General features: G+C 65.6%; 3 protein-coding genes across 5 annotated transcripts in view; 1 reads left to right on the top strand and 2 right to left on the bottom strand.

Annotated features, from left to right (window-relative positions):
• Positions 1–2,231: 2,231 nt before the first annotated feature.
• PAXX (PAXX non-homologous end joining factor) lies at positions 2,232–3,824 on the top strand. The gene is made up of 7 exons (XM_039224643.1): positions 2,232–2,440; positions 2,519–2,579; positions 2,812–2,861; positions 2,933–3,123; positions 3,202–3,270; positions 3,440–3,524; positions 3,618–3,824. The coding sequence occupies exons 1-7, from the start codon at positions 2,313–2,315 to the stop codon at positions 3,655–3,657; spliced, it is 624 nt and encodes a 207-aa protein (XP_039080574.1). The 5' UTR covers positions 2,232–2,312; the 3' UTR covers positions 3,658–3,824.
• Positions 3,825–4,404: 580 nt separating this feature from the next.
• On the bottom strand, positions 4,405–6,356 carry CLIC3 (chloride intracellular channel 3). Its single transcript, XM_039224641.1, has 6 exons — positions 6,321–6,356; positions 5,463–5,572; positions 5,254–5,379; positions 5,017–5,123; positions 4,762–4,937; positions 4,405–4,636 (listed from the first exon to the last, which is right to left on the bottom strand). The coding sequence occupies exons 1-6, from the start codon at positions 6,354–6,356 to the stop codon at positions 4,478–4,480; spliced, it is 714 nt and encodes a 237-aa protein (XP_039080572.1). The 3' UTR covers positions 4,405–4,477.
• A 3,660-nt stretch (positions 6,357–10,016) lies between these two features.
• Positions 10,017–14,028, bottom strand: part of ABCA2 (ATP binding cassette subfamily A member 2) — a 21,381-nt gene continuing 17,369 nt past the window's right edge. For all 3 annotated transcript variants that reach the window (XM_039224624.1, XM_039224626.1, XM_039224625.1), the window contains 9 exons: positions 13,446–13,624; positions 13,230–13,371; positions 13,024–13,158; positions 12,837–12,940; positions 12,644–12,736; positions 12,442–12,544; positions 12,236–12,373; positions 11,950–12,156; positions 10,017–11,546 (listed from right to left, as the gene is read on the bottom strand). In XM_039224624.1, the coding sequence (XP_039080555.1) occupies positions 11,511–11,546; positions 11,950–12,156; positions 12,236–12,373; positions 12,442–12,544; positions 12,644–12,736; positions 12,837–12,940; positions 13,024–13,158; positions 13,230–13,371; positions 13,446–13,624 (1,137 nt within the window). In that variant the 3' untranslated portion in view covers positions 10,017–11,510. The remainder of the gene's footprint in view (positions 11,547–11,949; positions 12,157–12,235; positions 12,374–12,441; positions 12,545–12,643; positions 12,737–12,836; positions 12,941–13,023; positions 13,159–13,229; positions 13,372–13,445; positions 13,625–14,028) is intronic.

The raw sequence follows: 14,028 nt of genomic DNA, 5'->3' as shown, positions 1-14,028 counted from the left end.
CATGTTGAGCTGTATGAACCTCTTGGACTAAAGCAACCGTAGAAACATGATTGTACACGTAAAGGTCAATCTTTTCTGAGTGAGGGTTATTAGCCTGTTCACAGCTCAAGGGAAGTATGGAGGGAAACAGGACCTGCCGGAGACACGATGTCTGTTCCCAGAATCACAAAAGAAGAAGTTCCCACAACAGGTTCCTTCACAAGCGCAGTCATCAGACCGGGGCGGGAATAAGGGGACAGGTCCCTCCCGATACTGATCAACAAGGTGCCTTGGGGGTCAGGGCTCAAGCAGAAATAACTGAGTGGGAGTGGATATCGGTCGTCACCTGACGGCAAGAGACGGTGCAAACCCGCCTTAACCTCACCAGGAGCTTTCTCGACTTCTGAGCGCAGGAGATGGCTCCGGGCCCCCTCCAGCGTCCCCGTCGGACACCCAGACGCACCACGGAGTTCCTACGGCAAAGGAGTGGCCCCGGGCTCCCCCCAACCTGCCTCAGCCCAGCCGCCTTGGGGAAGGCCATGCCCACACTACTCACAGGTAGGGGCACCTGCGATCCCTCCCCCCCTCACCTCACCTCTGCCTGGCCCCACTCTGAGCGCCACCACCCCCTCCTCCGTCAGCTCCGTCCTGAAGAACTCAGCAGCCCTCTGCTACTCTCCGTGCGCCCCCCACCTCCACCCCTGCAGCCACAGCGACTTCTCCTCCTGGCACTCCTCCACCTGCAAATAAATCAGTTGTGCCCCTCCGCACCCCGCCCCTGCTTAAGCCCTCCAGCAGCCCCCCACTCTGCATCCCTTCATTCACAATATCTACTGAATGCAGTGTTTACGCACTGAAGACACTGCAAGTGAAACAGATGTAAAGTCGCTCCCCTACAGACTTCTGGGGGGAGCACGCAGTAAACAGGATGAACAAATGCACTAGTTACCTCCTGCTGATAACAGAGTACCCCCAAATTCCCAGGCTGGACACAACCAGCATGTATTATCCCCCAGGGTCTGAGGGTCAGGATTCTGGTCCCGGGTGATCTGGGTCCTCCGGCCCGACACTTTGCACGAGGCCAAGGTCAAGCCACAGGCCAGGGCTGTGTTCTCCCCAGACGGCGCAGCCAGGACCCCTTCACTAGACCCCCAGGAGGGGGTCTGCATGGCAGCCCGTTCACTAGTTGTTGCCAGGCCTGGTCCTGGGCCACATGTCATGGGAGCGAGTCAAAGAGAAAGAAGGGACAGCCCATCACGCGAGTCCTGGCTGGAAGGAAGTTAGTCCCTGGGACCCGCGCCGGGGCAGAAACGCAGGAGGCGGGGCGGCTGGGTCTGTCTCAGGGGCTGCCAGTTAGTGGCCAGAAGGTACTTTATCTAGTGACAGGTCTGGAAAGCAAACAGAGAGGACCGGAGGTAGTGAGCGGGCTGTCGACACTTCATGTCAGGCGACTGGGGAAGGCCTCCCTGAGGAGCCAGCCTTGACTGAAGACCTGAAGGAAGCACGAGGGTCAGAAGGGGACAGAGGCTCCGAAGGGAGGGCCAGACTGGGCTTGGGCAGCGGAGGGTAACACCAGCACCGCCTGCACACCCAGCATCTGCCCTCCCCGCCGCCGCCGCCGCCCTGTGGCCACCCTGGCCCTCTGGCGAAGCCTTGAGCAGAGCCGTTCGGTGGCCTCGGCGGGCGCCCCGCTGCCCGGGCCCCGCGTCCTGGCGCGCACCACCGTCCCTCGAGTCCCGGGGTCGCAGCTCCAACCGCGCGAGGCGCCCCCCGAGGTTTCCTTTATTGTCTGTCGAAGCCATTAGATTCACAAGCTCCCGCGACCAGAGACCTTGTCCGTTAGGCAAAGTGCTCAAGGCCTGGGGCACCGGGCGGCGCAGGGGGCGGGGAGTGAGCGACGGCCTCCCGCACTGGCCGCCACACTCGACCCACGTTCGCGTCCTGACCTGCTGGCGGTTCGGGGTCCGAAGACCACGTGGGAAGCCTCGGGAAGGGCGACAGCAGGTGCGGGCGGCAGGACGAGGCCGGGGGGCCCAGCAGGGGGCGAAGCGGCGGGGCAGGAAACCCTGGACTCGGCGGCGGCGGGCGCGCAGCGGGAGGAAGGCGCGCGGACCTCCACGGGGACGCGGGGACCGCGCTCAGACCAGGCCCGCGCGTGGGCCCCCCAGGCCCGAGCCCCGCCCCGCCCGCCTCGCCCCGGGCCCCGCCCCGCCCGCCCCACCCAGGGCCCCGCCCCGGGCCCCGCCCCCGGCTCCGGAACCGTCCTCCCGCGCAGGCGCTGTGGGCTCGCAGCCGCGCTCGCCCTGGTGACGTTCCTGCGGGGCCGCGGTGTCATGGTGCCGCCGCCGCCGCTGTCGCCGCCTCTCTGCACGCTGCCGCCGGGCCCTGGGCCCCCGCGCTTCGTGTGCTACTGCGAGGGGGAGGGAAGCGAGGTCGGAGGCTGCGGCGGCTTCAACCTCTAGTGAGTGGCGAGGGGCGGGGCGCTGGGGGCGCCGACAGGTCTGCGGGCCGCTCCGCCTGACAGCCCCTCCCCCCACAGTGTGACGGACGCCGCGGAGCTTTGGAGCACCTGCTTCACGGCGGACGGCCAGGCGGCCCTCGTGGGTAGCGGGGCTCCTGGGCAGGCCTGGAAGCCCCCGGGACGCCACCTTATGGGGCCGAAGGGGGCGGTCTGGGATTCCCCGGTGGGGGTGGGGTGGGGGGCTCTGGACACCCTTCCCCCAGCCTTGTAACTGTAGCCCTAGGATTGGCCCAGGGTCCCGGGTGGCCCAGGCAGCTGTGGGGTGGGTCCAGAGTCTTGGGCAGCTGGTGACCGGACCCTGTGTCCCGCAGAAAGCCCGTTTGGGCCTGGGTGCGGCTGAGGATATCACCCCCCGGTTCAGGTGAGCCCCTCAGCGGGGAAGGAGGGTGGGTGTGGAGCTGGACAGCGCGCTCAGCACCTCTCCTTTTCCAGGGCAGCCTGCGAGCAGCAAGCGGTGACCTTCGCCCTGCAGGAGGGCAGAGCAACCCTAACCCTGTTGGGGGGACCGGGGCCCCTGGACTTTGAGCTCTCCAAGGTGCCGGGCCCAGAGGCAGCCTCCAGGTTGCAGACACTGACACTGAGCCTGGCAGAGCAAGTGTGCACCTTGAAGAGGCAGCTGGCAGGTGGGGTGGGGACTGGGAACCCCGATTCTTCACTAGGGTCCCCCTGCCCGTGCCTCCATTCCTGGCTTTCTTCCCCAGCCCTGCAGGTGACAGCCGCCAAGCCCAAGAAGAGCCCTTGTCTGGCGGGGCCTCAGCTCTTCTTACCAGGTGAGGCCTGTCACCTGGGACCTTGGTGGGGGCTGTGCTCTGGCTCCTTCCACAGCCCATCTTCCCCAGAACCAGAGTCAGGCCCCAGAGACAGGCGGTGCCTGGAGAGGGGGTCGTGGCCCCAGAATCCTGCTGGCTCAGGAGCCCCGTCCCGTCCTGTTTCCCTCAGACCCAGACCCTCAGAGAGGTGGCCCTGGCCTTGGGGTCAGGAGGCGGTGTCCAGGAGAGTCCCTCATCAACCCTGGCTGCAAGAGGTACTCACCCCCTGCCCCTCCCTCCTGGGCCAGGCCCTGGACCCCTGACCCTCCCTCCGTAAAATCACAGCATCTCTTCCTCTTCTCCCTCAGTAAGAAGCCAGCCAGTGGTGTAGACTTTGACAGCCCCTGAAGGCGCAGAACAAAGTGTGACCCCGCCAGGAGTCTGCCCCTGAGGTGGGGACAGCCCCTGAGAGCCCACGGCCCCCACCCGCCTGCCTTGCCTCCAGACAGGAAGCGGCCTTCTCCGCAGACCCCTTCCCCTCGAAATAAATGCTTCCTCAGGTGGAGGAAACGCCACGCTCCGGCTTCTGGGGGCTGGCCGGGGGGAGGGGCCACAGTGTGGAAGCAGATGGGCCCCTCCGCCCTTTGGGGGAGGGGGACCCTCTCTGGGCTCACCCAGCTGCCCCTGCCCGGCCGGTGCAGGAGCCGAGAGGGCCTGGAAGGCAGGTGAGGGCTCCTCAGGCTGGAACTGTGTTGCCGGCGGCTCCGGGCACACTCCTCGCTCTCCCAGACCCACCCCACCCGACAGGCACGGCCCCTGGTGTGCCACACGGGGTGCACAGCAGGTCCTGTGGAAGCTGGAGGGCGGGGCCGCCACGTGGGGCAGGGCTGAGGAATGTGGGCCGGCCCCTCCCACCGGCCTGGCGCCTCTAGGTGCCCAGGTTGGTCCGGTCCCCACCCTCCTTGGCCACCCTGCAGCCCCACCCTGGCCTGACTGGTTTGGGAGCCCAGTCTAGTCCCCGCAGCCCCTGACAGGGTGAGTGGAGCGGAGCCGCCCACTGGGTTCTAGGTGTGGTGGGGACCGAGTGTTCCATGGGGGGTGTTTGTGGGTGGCAGAAGTCGGGGGCCCTCGGGTCCCTCAGATGTCAGGACATGCTGGGGCAGAGATGCGTTTATAGGGCTGTAGAAGAGGGGCAGGGCATGGCGATAGAGGGCGGCGGCGGCGGCGTCTAGCGAGGGCGCACGGCGGTCCGGTAGGCCGCTAGGATCTCAGCGCTGTGTGGACACGTGTACTTGAACTCCTTCACCTGCAGCGCGCTGTCCAGGTAGCGGCGGACGCCGCGCAGCTCGGAGGGTATGGGCGCTCCGCGGAAGTGCGCGCACACCGTCTGCGGGCGAGGGGCGCGCCGCGGTCAGGGCCCTGTGGAGGGCGCGCCCCCCGCCCCGCCCCGGGACTCACGTCCACGGTGTGAACTTGGGCAGAGCGCGCCCCCCGCCCCGCCCCGGGACTCACGTCCACGATGTGCAGCTTGGGCAGCAGCCCGCAGTCAGCCAGCGTGAGCTGGTCGCCGTCCAGGAAGCGGCGGCGCGACTCTCGAAGCTGCGGTTCCCGCACCAGCTCGTGCTCCAGCGGCAAGCGCAGGTAGCGGTCCAGCCGGGTGAGCGCGCGCAGCAGCAGCTGGTACAGGGCTGGGGGAGGAGGCGGCGCGGTGAGGCCCGGCCTGGGCCCGCTCTCCCCCAGCCCCGCCGCCGCCCCCACCCTCCTCACCGTCGTCCTGCGTGGGTACCGGGTTCTTGATGAAGGCGGAGAACCTGTGAAAGACGTCGTTCCCGGCCGTGGCGGACTCCCTGTAGCGGGGCGCCAGGCTGGGGAATCTGCGGGGAAGTAGAGAATCTCTGGTCAGAGCCTCGAGCCGGGCCCTCTCAGCGTCCTTCCCCGGCTCTGTCCTGGGAGCATCCTCCCTGGGGCCCCGTCTTCGCCCCTCCCGCCAGGCCGGGCCCTCACTCGGGAGGCCCCAGCGTCTCCTCCAGAAACTCCTCGATCTGCAGTGTGTCCGTTTTGGCCTCGCCGTCGTGGAGAAGGATGGGCAGCTGCGAGCCGGGAGCGAAGTCCTTAAGCACATCCGGGGACCTGTGGGCGTGAGGCAGGTGGGGAAGCTACTGGTCAGAAGGGCCAGCGACCAGGCGGTGGTCCCGGGGGGGCAAGGGGCTCACCTGCGGGTGTCCACGGTGGTGAGGGTGAAGGGCACGCCCTTGAGGAGCAGGACCATGAAGAGCCGCTGACAAGAAGGGCAGTGTCCCACGCTCTCGCCATCCTCGCTGGCCTGGGGCGTGTGGGGTAGAGGGTGCCAGGAAGAGACAGACCTAAGGATCCTGCCAAAGGGGACCCTGCCTCCCACTGCCGAGAGCCGGGACGATCCAGGGCTCCAGGTGGTGGGTGAGAGCCCTCGGTGTGGTCCCTGGGAGACGGGCATAGGGCTGGGACCCTAGCTCTGGAGTCTGGCCCCTCAAGCCTTATCTTCAAAGCCTGGGCAGAGGCCAGGCTGCTGGTCTCCAGGTCCCACAGGCCGGCCCAGGGTGGGGTGGGCCGAGTGAGCTGTTTTCTGAGTGATTCACCCTGTCGGCCTGGACACTGGGTGCCAGCACACTCACTGTCCCACCCCCCGACAGTGGGGAAGAGGCCAGGGCCTCGCAGCCCTGCGCAGGGGTCCCAGATCTGGGCAGTGATGTGACCATCAACAGGGCTGCCCGGCCCAGCCTCTCCCGCCTCACTGACCTCAAGCTCCACTTGGGCCTTGGCCGCTACCTGCCTGATTGGCGGGTCCCCACCGAGGGGCTCCTCCCCCGGGGAGGGCTTAGCTGGGTCCAGGAGCCCGGGCTGGGGGTCAGCACCCCATGTCCCTGGAGGCGGCGCACTGGGCCCTTCCCCAGCCCTGCTCCCTCTTCGCTCAGCCTCTGTAGGGCTGCCCGAGCCCAGCGCAGAGGACAGGGCGCACATGCTGCCTTGGAGACCCTCCGCCCGCCCTGGAAAGAGCGCCCCGCACGGCACACCCCTCTCCCAGCCCGAAGCACCTTAACAAACAGCTGCAGCTTGGCCGTCTCCGCCATGACGAGGAGCTGCAGTGGCCCTGGCAGGGTGGGGTCTGGAGGGCCCTTTAAGGCTCCAGCGCGCCCCGCCCTCCCAGGCCCAGGGCCCGCCCTGGCAGTCACCTACGCAGGTGGCGGGTGGAGGAGGCTGTCGGGGCCACCGGGGGTGTGACTGTGGGGGCGCTGCATGCTCGGGGCTGGCGGTGCTGGGGACCTGAGGATCCGAGGGTGTGTGTGGGGCGGACGCCGAGAACAATGGCCGGGAGGCAGGGAGAGAAGGGTGCCGGCCCGCGGAGAGGGCAGCCCTGGGTGGGGATCACTCCTGCCATGAGCCCCCCAGCCCTGCGGCGCACACCCCGTTGTCTGTCAGGGGCCCCCGGCTTTCTGGGGTGGGTAGGAGAAATGAGCAGCTTGGCCCCAGCCCCCGTTTCCCTGTCTGCCCACCAGAGCGTTACCAGAGCGTTAAGCCTCCTCCTTGGAAGGGACGCCCGCCACCCCTGTGCTCGTCAGGTGGAGCCCCGCCTCCAGGCCCGCCCACATTCCGGACGTGCTGCCGGCCGGCGCCGGTGGCTCCTCGCGGCCAAGCCCACACCCCTGCCCTTCCCGATTGGCTCCACGCAGGCATCTTTCGTCCTTAACCTTTAAAAAGAAGCACCGAGGGAAGGGTTAGAAGCCACAACCTCCTGACCCATGCTGCTGCCAGCCAGCCCTCGGCTGGAAGGAAAAATCTAGGGGACGTTGTGCACACGACCCCCACCCCCCAGCCTTCTCCGCCCTGGTCAGGGTGGCCCGCGCCCTCTGGGTGGTGGGAAGTCCCAGGTGGTGCCCGCCACTCCAGGGCCCCCTCCCCCAGGGCCTGCAGCCCGCTGGCCCTTTCTGGGACCCCCACACTGTTCAGGATCCCCAGACGCCACCCAGGTGCTGGCCTGACACCGGGGCTGGGCGCTTGGCTCCCCGCCGGGGCCTGGCTTCGAGTCCAAGCACTAGTGTTCCAGCTGCTCCACATCGTGGGGGTGGGGGCTCACTTCCTGCCTCGATGCCACACAAACCACAGCCCCAGAGAAGGGCCCGGGGCCCCCCACACCTGCATTGTGTTCAGATGCCCCGTGCCGATCTCTGGGCCTGTGAAAATACCCTCCCCCATTCATAAGACAAAAGGGGAGCCTGACGGACAGCCAGGTGCAGAAACAAGGCGACGTGAGCCCCAGCAGGAGGTGTGGGGGCCGGGAGGCCTCGCACCGGCTGCAAGCACACTAGGAGGGGGCCTGGCTCGCGGCTGCAATGGCAGAAACATGGGAACTGTGTTCTCGGCATCGCCCAGGTGGCCCCGTCAGCGGGCAACACTGGGCATCGGCCCGCAGGCATCCTTGTGGGCACAAGGGATGTGTAGACAGATCCGTGCTGTCCCTGTGATGCAAGCCCCTTTCCATGGGAGAGTCTTGGTTTGTTCGCAGGAGAGGGCGGAGGGGGGTCTGCGGGCGGAGCTTTGGTGGTGCTGCGGCTGAACTGTGGCCCTGGGGCACCGTGACAGTCCTAGCCCCAGCACCTCAGAATGACACCTCATTAGGAGACAGACTTCTGTTTAAAATTTTTTTAAAAATTTTTTTTTAATGTTTTATTTATTTCTAGGAGAGAGAGAGAGACAGCGTGAGCAGGGGAGGGTCAGAGAGAGAGGGAGTCACAGACTCTGAAACAGGCTCCAGGCTCTGAGCTGGCAGTCAGCACAGAGCCCGACGCGGGGCTCGAACCCACGAACCGCGAGATCATGACCTAAGCGAGAGTCGGACGCTTAACCGACTAAGCCACCCAGGCGCCCCTGTTTAAAATTTTTTTTTAAAGTTTATATTTTATCGTTGAGACAGAGAGCGAGTGGGGGAGGAGCAGAGAGAGGCAGACACAGAATCTGAAGCAGCTCCAGGCCCTGAGCTGTCAGCACAGAGCCCGACGCGGGGCTCGAACTTGTCACTGCGAGATTATGACCTGAGCCGAAGTTGGACACAGCTGGCTGAGCCACCCAGGCACCCCATTAGGAGGCAGACTCTTTACAGAGGTCATCAAAGTAAAATAAGGTCATCACGGTGGGCCCTGCCCCAATATGACTGTCCTTGTACCGGGGGAAATTTGGACACAGACCCTGTGGACGGGGCGCCACGTGAAGACGCAGGGGGCAGCCTTGGCTTCTTCAAGCCAAGGAACACCAAGCTGTTCAGGAAAACCCCGGCAGTGGGGGAAGGGGTGGGAGGGGCAGCTCGGGGAGCTAGGGCCACACCCTCGCTAGAGGGGACCAGCCCTGCCCACACGGTGACCTTGGGCTGCTGGTCTCCAGACTGCAAGGGGATAGATTTCTGTTGCTTCTGGCCGCTCGTTTTGTGGGAATTCATGGCAGCTCCAGCAAAGCGAGACCAGCGAGAGAAAGACCTGGCAAACTGAAAAGCACCAGGCATCGGTGTGTCACTCCGAGTCTGTGCCCCAAGCGTCCTGAGAAAAGCCAAGAGGATGTCCTCCAACACATTTGAATTTCCTACCATGACTTCATAGTAAATGGTTTTTTAAAAATTTTTATAGTTTATTTTTGACACAGAGAGACAGAGCACGAGTGGGGGAGGGGCAGAGAGCGAGGGAGACACAGAAGCTGAAGCCGCTCCAGGCTCTGAGCTGTCAGCACAGGGCCCGACGCGGGGCTCGAACCCATGAACCGTGAGATCATGACCTGAGCGGAAGTGGGACGCTTAACCGACTGAGCCCCCCAGGCGCCCCTCTAGTAAATGTTTTTAAATAAATGGGACCAGAAGCTCATGGGCACCAACCCTAACTGCCCCACCAGCTACTGGACCCTGAACAAGCCCTCTGCCACCCGCCGCTGCATCCACGGAGCGGCCCCTGCAGGGCCCGCGGGCCTGCTGTCCTCTCCCTCCCTCCGCTTCCCTCCTGGGCAGCGTTCTCGGCCCACGGCCCCAGGAGCTGCCCGGCCTGACGACACGTGAGAGACGCTTCTCTCCCGGGCCCTCTCTGCGCCCTTCCTGGTGACATCTTAACAGGCTTGTTGGGGGTGGGGGGGGGCCGGGCAGCACTGGGGTCCGAGCAGCAGCTCTGCCCGCCGAGAGAGCCAGGGAGCAGTGAGCACGGCCGGAGTCCAGATGGGGGCTCCAAACACCATCCGCCCAGAGGAACCAGGGCTCCTTGGAAAACTGCTGAATCCAGACGTGGGTCAGGGAGGTAAAAAGCAGGCCTGGAAATTGTAGCAGGAAGTGCTCCAAAAACTGTCCAGGACGAGTCAAAAGGACACAGAAGCCCCCACGGAGGAGTTCCCACCGGCCACATCTGGGGCGGTTTGAGCACAAAAAAGATGGCAGTAGAATTGTACACTTATAAATGGTGAAAACAGTAAATACTACGTACGTTTAAAATACTGATGGGGCACCGGGTGGCTCAGTCGGTTGAGTGTCTGACTTGATTTCGGCTCAAGTCATGATGTCGCGGCTCCGTGTCGGGCTCTGTGCTGACAGCACAGAGCCTGCTTGGGACTCTCCCTCCCTCTCCCTCTCTCTTCCTCTCTCTCTCCCTCTGCCCCTCGCCTGCTTGTGTGTACTCCGTCTCTCAAAATAAATTTGAAAAAAAGTTTTAAGAGGACAGCAACGAAGATAACGTGATTTTTTAAAAAAAACGACGAATCCACAATGGTGTATTTCTAAAAGTGGAAATCTTTAAACAAAAGGCCAGCTAATAAATGCAGAAAGGATGAAATAATTAGAAAGTCGACATTGTGCAGCCACCCCTGGGGGTAAAAAGTTTTGGGAAACAAGCTGTTCACGCGGCCCTCCATCCTCCTGCGGGATCTTCTGTGTCCCTTCCAGGCTCCTAGACCTTGACCGTGGCCAAGCTTGAGAGGTGCGGGCTCTGGATCCTTCCTTGTGGCTGCACGGTCTCCAGGCACCATTGCCACTGAACCCCGCAGTTCCCGGGAGCCTCCACGCTGCCCCCAACCTTTGCACACGCCCCCCCCTAGACTTTGGTCTCAGCCTAGAGGTCATCTCCTCCTGAAAGCTCTCCCACATCCTGGATGAGGGGGACACAGCCCTGCACACACCACCCACGGACGCCAAGCGGGCACTGGGCCCAGGGGTCTAGGAGAAGCCGGCAGGGAGCACAGGCCCGCAGGGTGGGCACCGGCGGCACAGAGAAGCCCATTCAGGCCCTGCCTCCTTCAGGCAGGCAGCCTGGGCTATGATGGTGGGCAGGGGTGATGGACAGCCCCTGCCTCAGTCTCCTCATCTGTAGCAACAGCTATTTAGAAGGATAAGGGGCCCGCCCCCTTCTCCAGGCTAACCGGCCACCTCCCCCTCCCCCTGGGCCCAGTGCTCCCGGACACTGCAGATGTGCCTCTGGGGCAGGGGCCATATTGGCCTCAAGAGCGCCCATGTTCACCCCAGCGCCCCACTCTTCACACGCAGGCTTGCACTGGCTTTTTTGTTTATTTATTTAAAACAAACATCTGTGCGCTATGTACAGGTCTGGCTCCCGGGTGGGTGGGTGTGCAGGGGGCCAAGCTGGGTGGGAGAGAGCAATGGCAGCTGGAGGGGTTGGGGAGGGGATCTGCCCCTCACCTGGCCAGTGGGGCCAGCTTCTCCATTCCTGCTACCCGGGCCACCCCCTTGAGGCAGCCCCTCCCTGGCCCAAGCCCACCGCTTCCCTCGGGTGGGGGCCTCCCCAAATGACAGCAGGATGAGGGAACCTCTTCCTAAAGCAAAATAAATAAGGGCCCAGGGGCGGGACCTAACCCAGCCCCCATCCTCCGCCCCAGGTCGGCCCATCAGTATTGGGTGTCAGAGAAAGGCCATTCAGGAGGTCAGGCCTGGCCAGCAGACAGTCTGGTGGCACCTGGTGGCCCTGGGGGTGGTGGGCAGAGCTGGACAGGGGCAGAGGCCAGGGGTCGGCCAGACCCCAAGGCTTTAAGGCAGAGCAGGGTGAGGGCGTGTGCGGCCCAGGGCCAGGCCAACCTTTGGCACAATCAGGGGAGGGCAGCGCAGTGGCCTCAGACAGGGCTGAGGACAGGTGAGGGCTTGAGTGGCCCCCACTCCAGGGCCTCATGGGCGGGCACTGGGGGGCACAGGGTGGGGCCTCGGCCACCTCCTGACTTCTGTCCCCACTGCATGTCCTTGAGCCAGCGCCTGGTGGTCAGCAGAGTGTGTCCGTGTTGAAGGAGAGCTGGGCCTGTAAGTAGGAGGGCGGGGCTTGGGGAGGGGTCTGCTACCCCACGCACCCGCCGGCCTGGGATGGGATCCCCCACCTCTGTCTCCCATGAGTCCCCCCTCAGTGGCCACCAAATCTGGTGGCTCCTGTGTCCCCACGCTCTGCTCCCCACACCCCACCTCTGTTCTGCCCGCCTCTGAAATCCCTCAAGGCCTCCAGCATGTCTCGGGGTCCGCATTGAGTCTGTATCCACCTGTGCCCGGGCCTCCCATGTCTACCCAAGTCCTAAGCTTCCGACGGGTCCCTCTGTCCCCTTGAGCTCGGGCCGGCAGGAGGCCTGGGCCACTCCTCCCCACCGCCATCCTTATGCAGAGCCTGAGGCCTCTGGGCTGCCTGGCGCCCTGACCCTACAGGCTCGGCTCACCCGCTCCTCCTCGAAGCTGATGAGGCCCTCGTCCTCTGTGTCCAGATCCTCAGGCTCGTCAGCCACTAGCGCCCGCAGCTCGGTGGGGGCAGGCCGGGCCCGGAACAGGCTGAGCAGGCGGCCCAGGGGAGACCGCAGGGCCGAGGGGGGCTCTGTCTCCTGCTGCTCCAGGTTGTCGCTCTGCTTCTTGGCGAAGTTCACGAACACCTGGTGGGTGGGGGTGGGTGGGTGAGCAGGGGGGGGGGCTGGGCCGGGCGGCCAGATGCCGCTGACCTGGGGCACTCACGTTGTCCAGGGTGGTCTGGCTGACCGAGTAGTCCTCGATGCCCAGGACGCCCACCACCTGCTCCATCTTGCTGAACACCTGGGCCAGCGAGATGTGCTCCGACTGGAGCTGGTACTGCACCTTCGTGTGGTGACGCTCCTGGGGGGACACGGGGATCAGAGGCCGCTCAGCGCGCCCCCGAGCCCCGCCCCTGGGGCCCCGCCCACCTTAAGCACAGCCTCTGGAAAGTTGCGGTTGAAGAATCGCACCACGTCTTTCACGTTCTGGCTGCTCTTGGTCCGCACGGTGATCATGTATCCATCTCCGAACCTGCGGGACAGGCCTGTGGCCCCGAGCCCCCAGGCCCGCCCGCCCCCACCCCCCACGCGCCCGCAAGCCGCTCGCTCGGCTCCGCTCGGCTAGGCTCACCGGTTCTTCAGGTGCTGGATGCTGCCCAGACAGCGCAGGCGCCCGTTCACCATGATGGCGAGCCGCGTGCACAGCGCCTCGCACTCCTCCATGCTGCGGGCGGGGACGCACAGGCTGGCACCAGGGCCCCCGGGGCGCGCCACGTGCGCGGGAGTGGGGGCGAGCGCGGGAGTGGGGGGAGGGCAGGGCGCACCTGTGTGACGTCAGCACCACCGAGCGCCCCGTCTTGATGAGGTCGAGGATGAGGTTCCAGAGGAAGCGCCGGGCCTTGGGGTCCATGCCGGTGGTCGGCTCATCCTGGGGGCGGGCGGCGCCAGGCTCAGCGGCTGCGGCCCGCCCACCCCACCCGGCCCGCGGGGCCGCCTCCCGCCCCGGCTCACCAGGAAGATGAAGGCGGGGTACCCGATGAGCGCGATGGCTGTGGACAGCTTCCGCTTGTTGCCCCCGCTGTAGGTGCCCGCCGGCTTGTCCGCGCACTTGCTCAGCTCCAGCTTCTCCAGGGCCCACTTCACCACCTGGCGCGAGAACGTGCGTCAGGCCCGCCCCCGCCCCCGCCCCGGGCGACCCTCACCCGGGCGACCCTCACCCGGGCCTCGTCCTTCCAAGGAATGCCGCGGAGTCGCGTGTACAGCTGCAGGTGCTCCCGGGCCGTGAGCTCGTCGAACAGGGCGTCGAACTGCGGGCAGTAGCCCAGGCTCTGCTGCACCTGGAGCAGCTCCTTGAGCACGCTGGGGACACAGCGCCGTCAGCACCGGCCGCCGCGGCCGCCCGCCCGCCCGCCCGGCCGCCCGGCCGCCCGCACCTGTGCCCGTTGACAAAGGCCTCGCCCCCCGTCGTGCTCTCGTCGCCCGTCAGCATCTTGAAGGTGCTGGTCTTGCCCGCACCGTTCACGCCTAGGAGGCCAAAGCACTCGCCAGGACGCACGCCCAGGCACAAGCGATCCACAGCCAGGATGCGGCCGATCTTCCGGGACTTGTACACCTGGTGCGGGGAGGGGTCAGCCCACCCGGCTGCGCTGCCCGCAGGCCAGCCGGCCGCTGAGCCCCAAGGCCGCCTGGGCCCCGCCCCCGCCTGCAAACACGCCCCCATCCCCACCCGGCCCCGCCCCCGCCTGTAAACACGCCCCACCCCACCTGGGCCCCGCCCCTGCCTGCAAACACGCCCCCACCCCCCACCCGGCCCCTGACGGTCTCCTCTTACCACAGCCACCTGCTCCCGCCTGGGCCGAGAGCTGCTTGTCGCCGGGGGCAATGTCGTGGACGCCGGCGTGGGGGCTGCGTTGTGCCTGGCTGTCGTGCACCCTCACGCCACGGGGCTAGGTCAGTGACCCACAGCCCAGGCCCGCCCTTGGGTGCTGACCTCGGGGCTGCTCACTGGCAGGACCC

Source organism: Hyaena hyaena, unplaced genomic scaffold (assembly GCF_003009895.1).
Source record: "Hyaena hyaena isolate Hyena2069 unplaced genomic scaffold, ASM300989v1 scaffold_1692, whole genome shotgun sequence".
NCBI lineage: Eukaryota > Metazoa > Chordata > Mammalia > Carnivora > Hyaenidae > Hyaena > Hyaena hyaena.
Note: the sequence above shows the minus strand (reverse complement) of the source record. Positions and strands in the feature narration are given on the sequence as shown.

What these genes read in the sequence shown, in the direction of transcription:
- PAXX (XM_039224643.1), top strand. Translation starts at nt 2,313, where the DNA reads ATGGTGCCGCCGCCGCCGCTGTCGCCGCCTCTCTGCACGCTGCCGCCG. An exon ending in GCCTCAGCTCTTCTTACCAG is followed by an intron (nt 3,271 to 3,439) that starts GTGAGGCCTGTC and finishes TGTTTCCCTCAG; the next exon opens with ACCCAGACCCTCAGAGAGGT. An exon ending in ATCAACCCTGGCTGCAAGAG is followed by an intron (nt 3,525 to 3,617) that starts GTACTCACCCCC and finishes CTTCTCCCTCAG; the next exon opens with TAAGAAGCCAGCCAGTGGTG.
- CLIC3 (XM_039224641.1), bottom strand. Translation starts at nt 6,356, where the DNA reads ATGGCGGAGACGGCCAAGCTGCAGCTGTTTGTTAAG. An exon ending in AGCTGCAGCTGTTTGTTAAG is followed by an intron (nt 5,573 to 6,320) that starts GTGCTTCGGGCT and finishes CACACGCCCCAG; the next exon opens with GCCAGCGAGGATGGCGAGAG. An exon ending in CCAAGCTGCACATCGTGGAC is followed by an intron (nt 4,637 to 4,761) that starts GTGAGTCCCGGG and finishes CCTCGCCCGCAG; the next exon opens with ACGGTGTGCGCGCACTTCCG.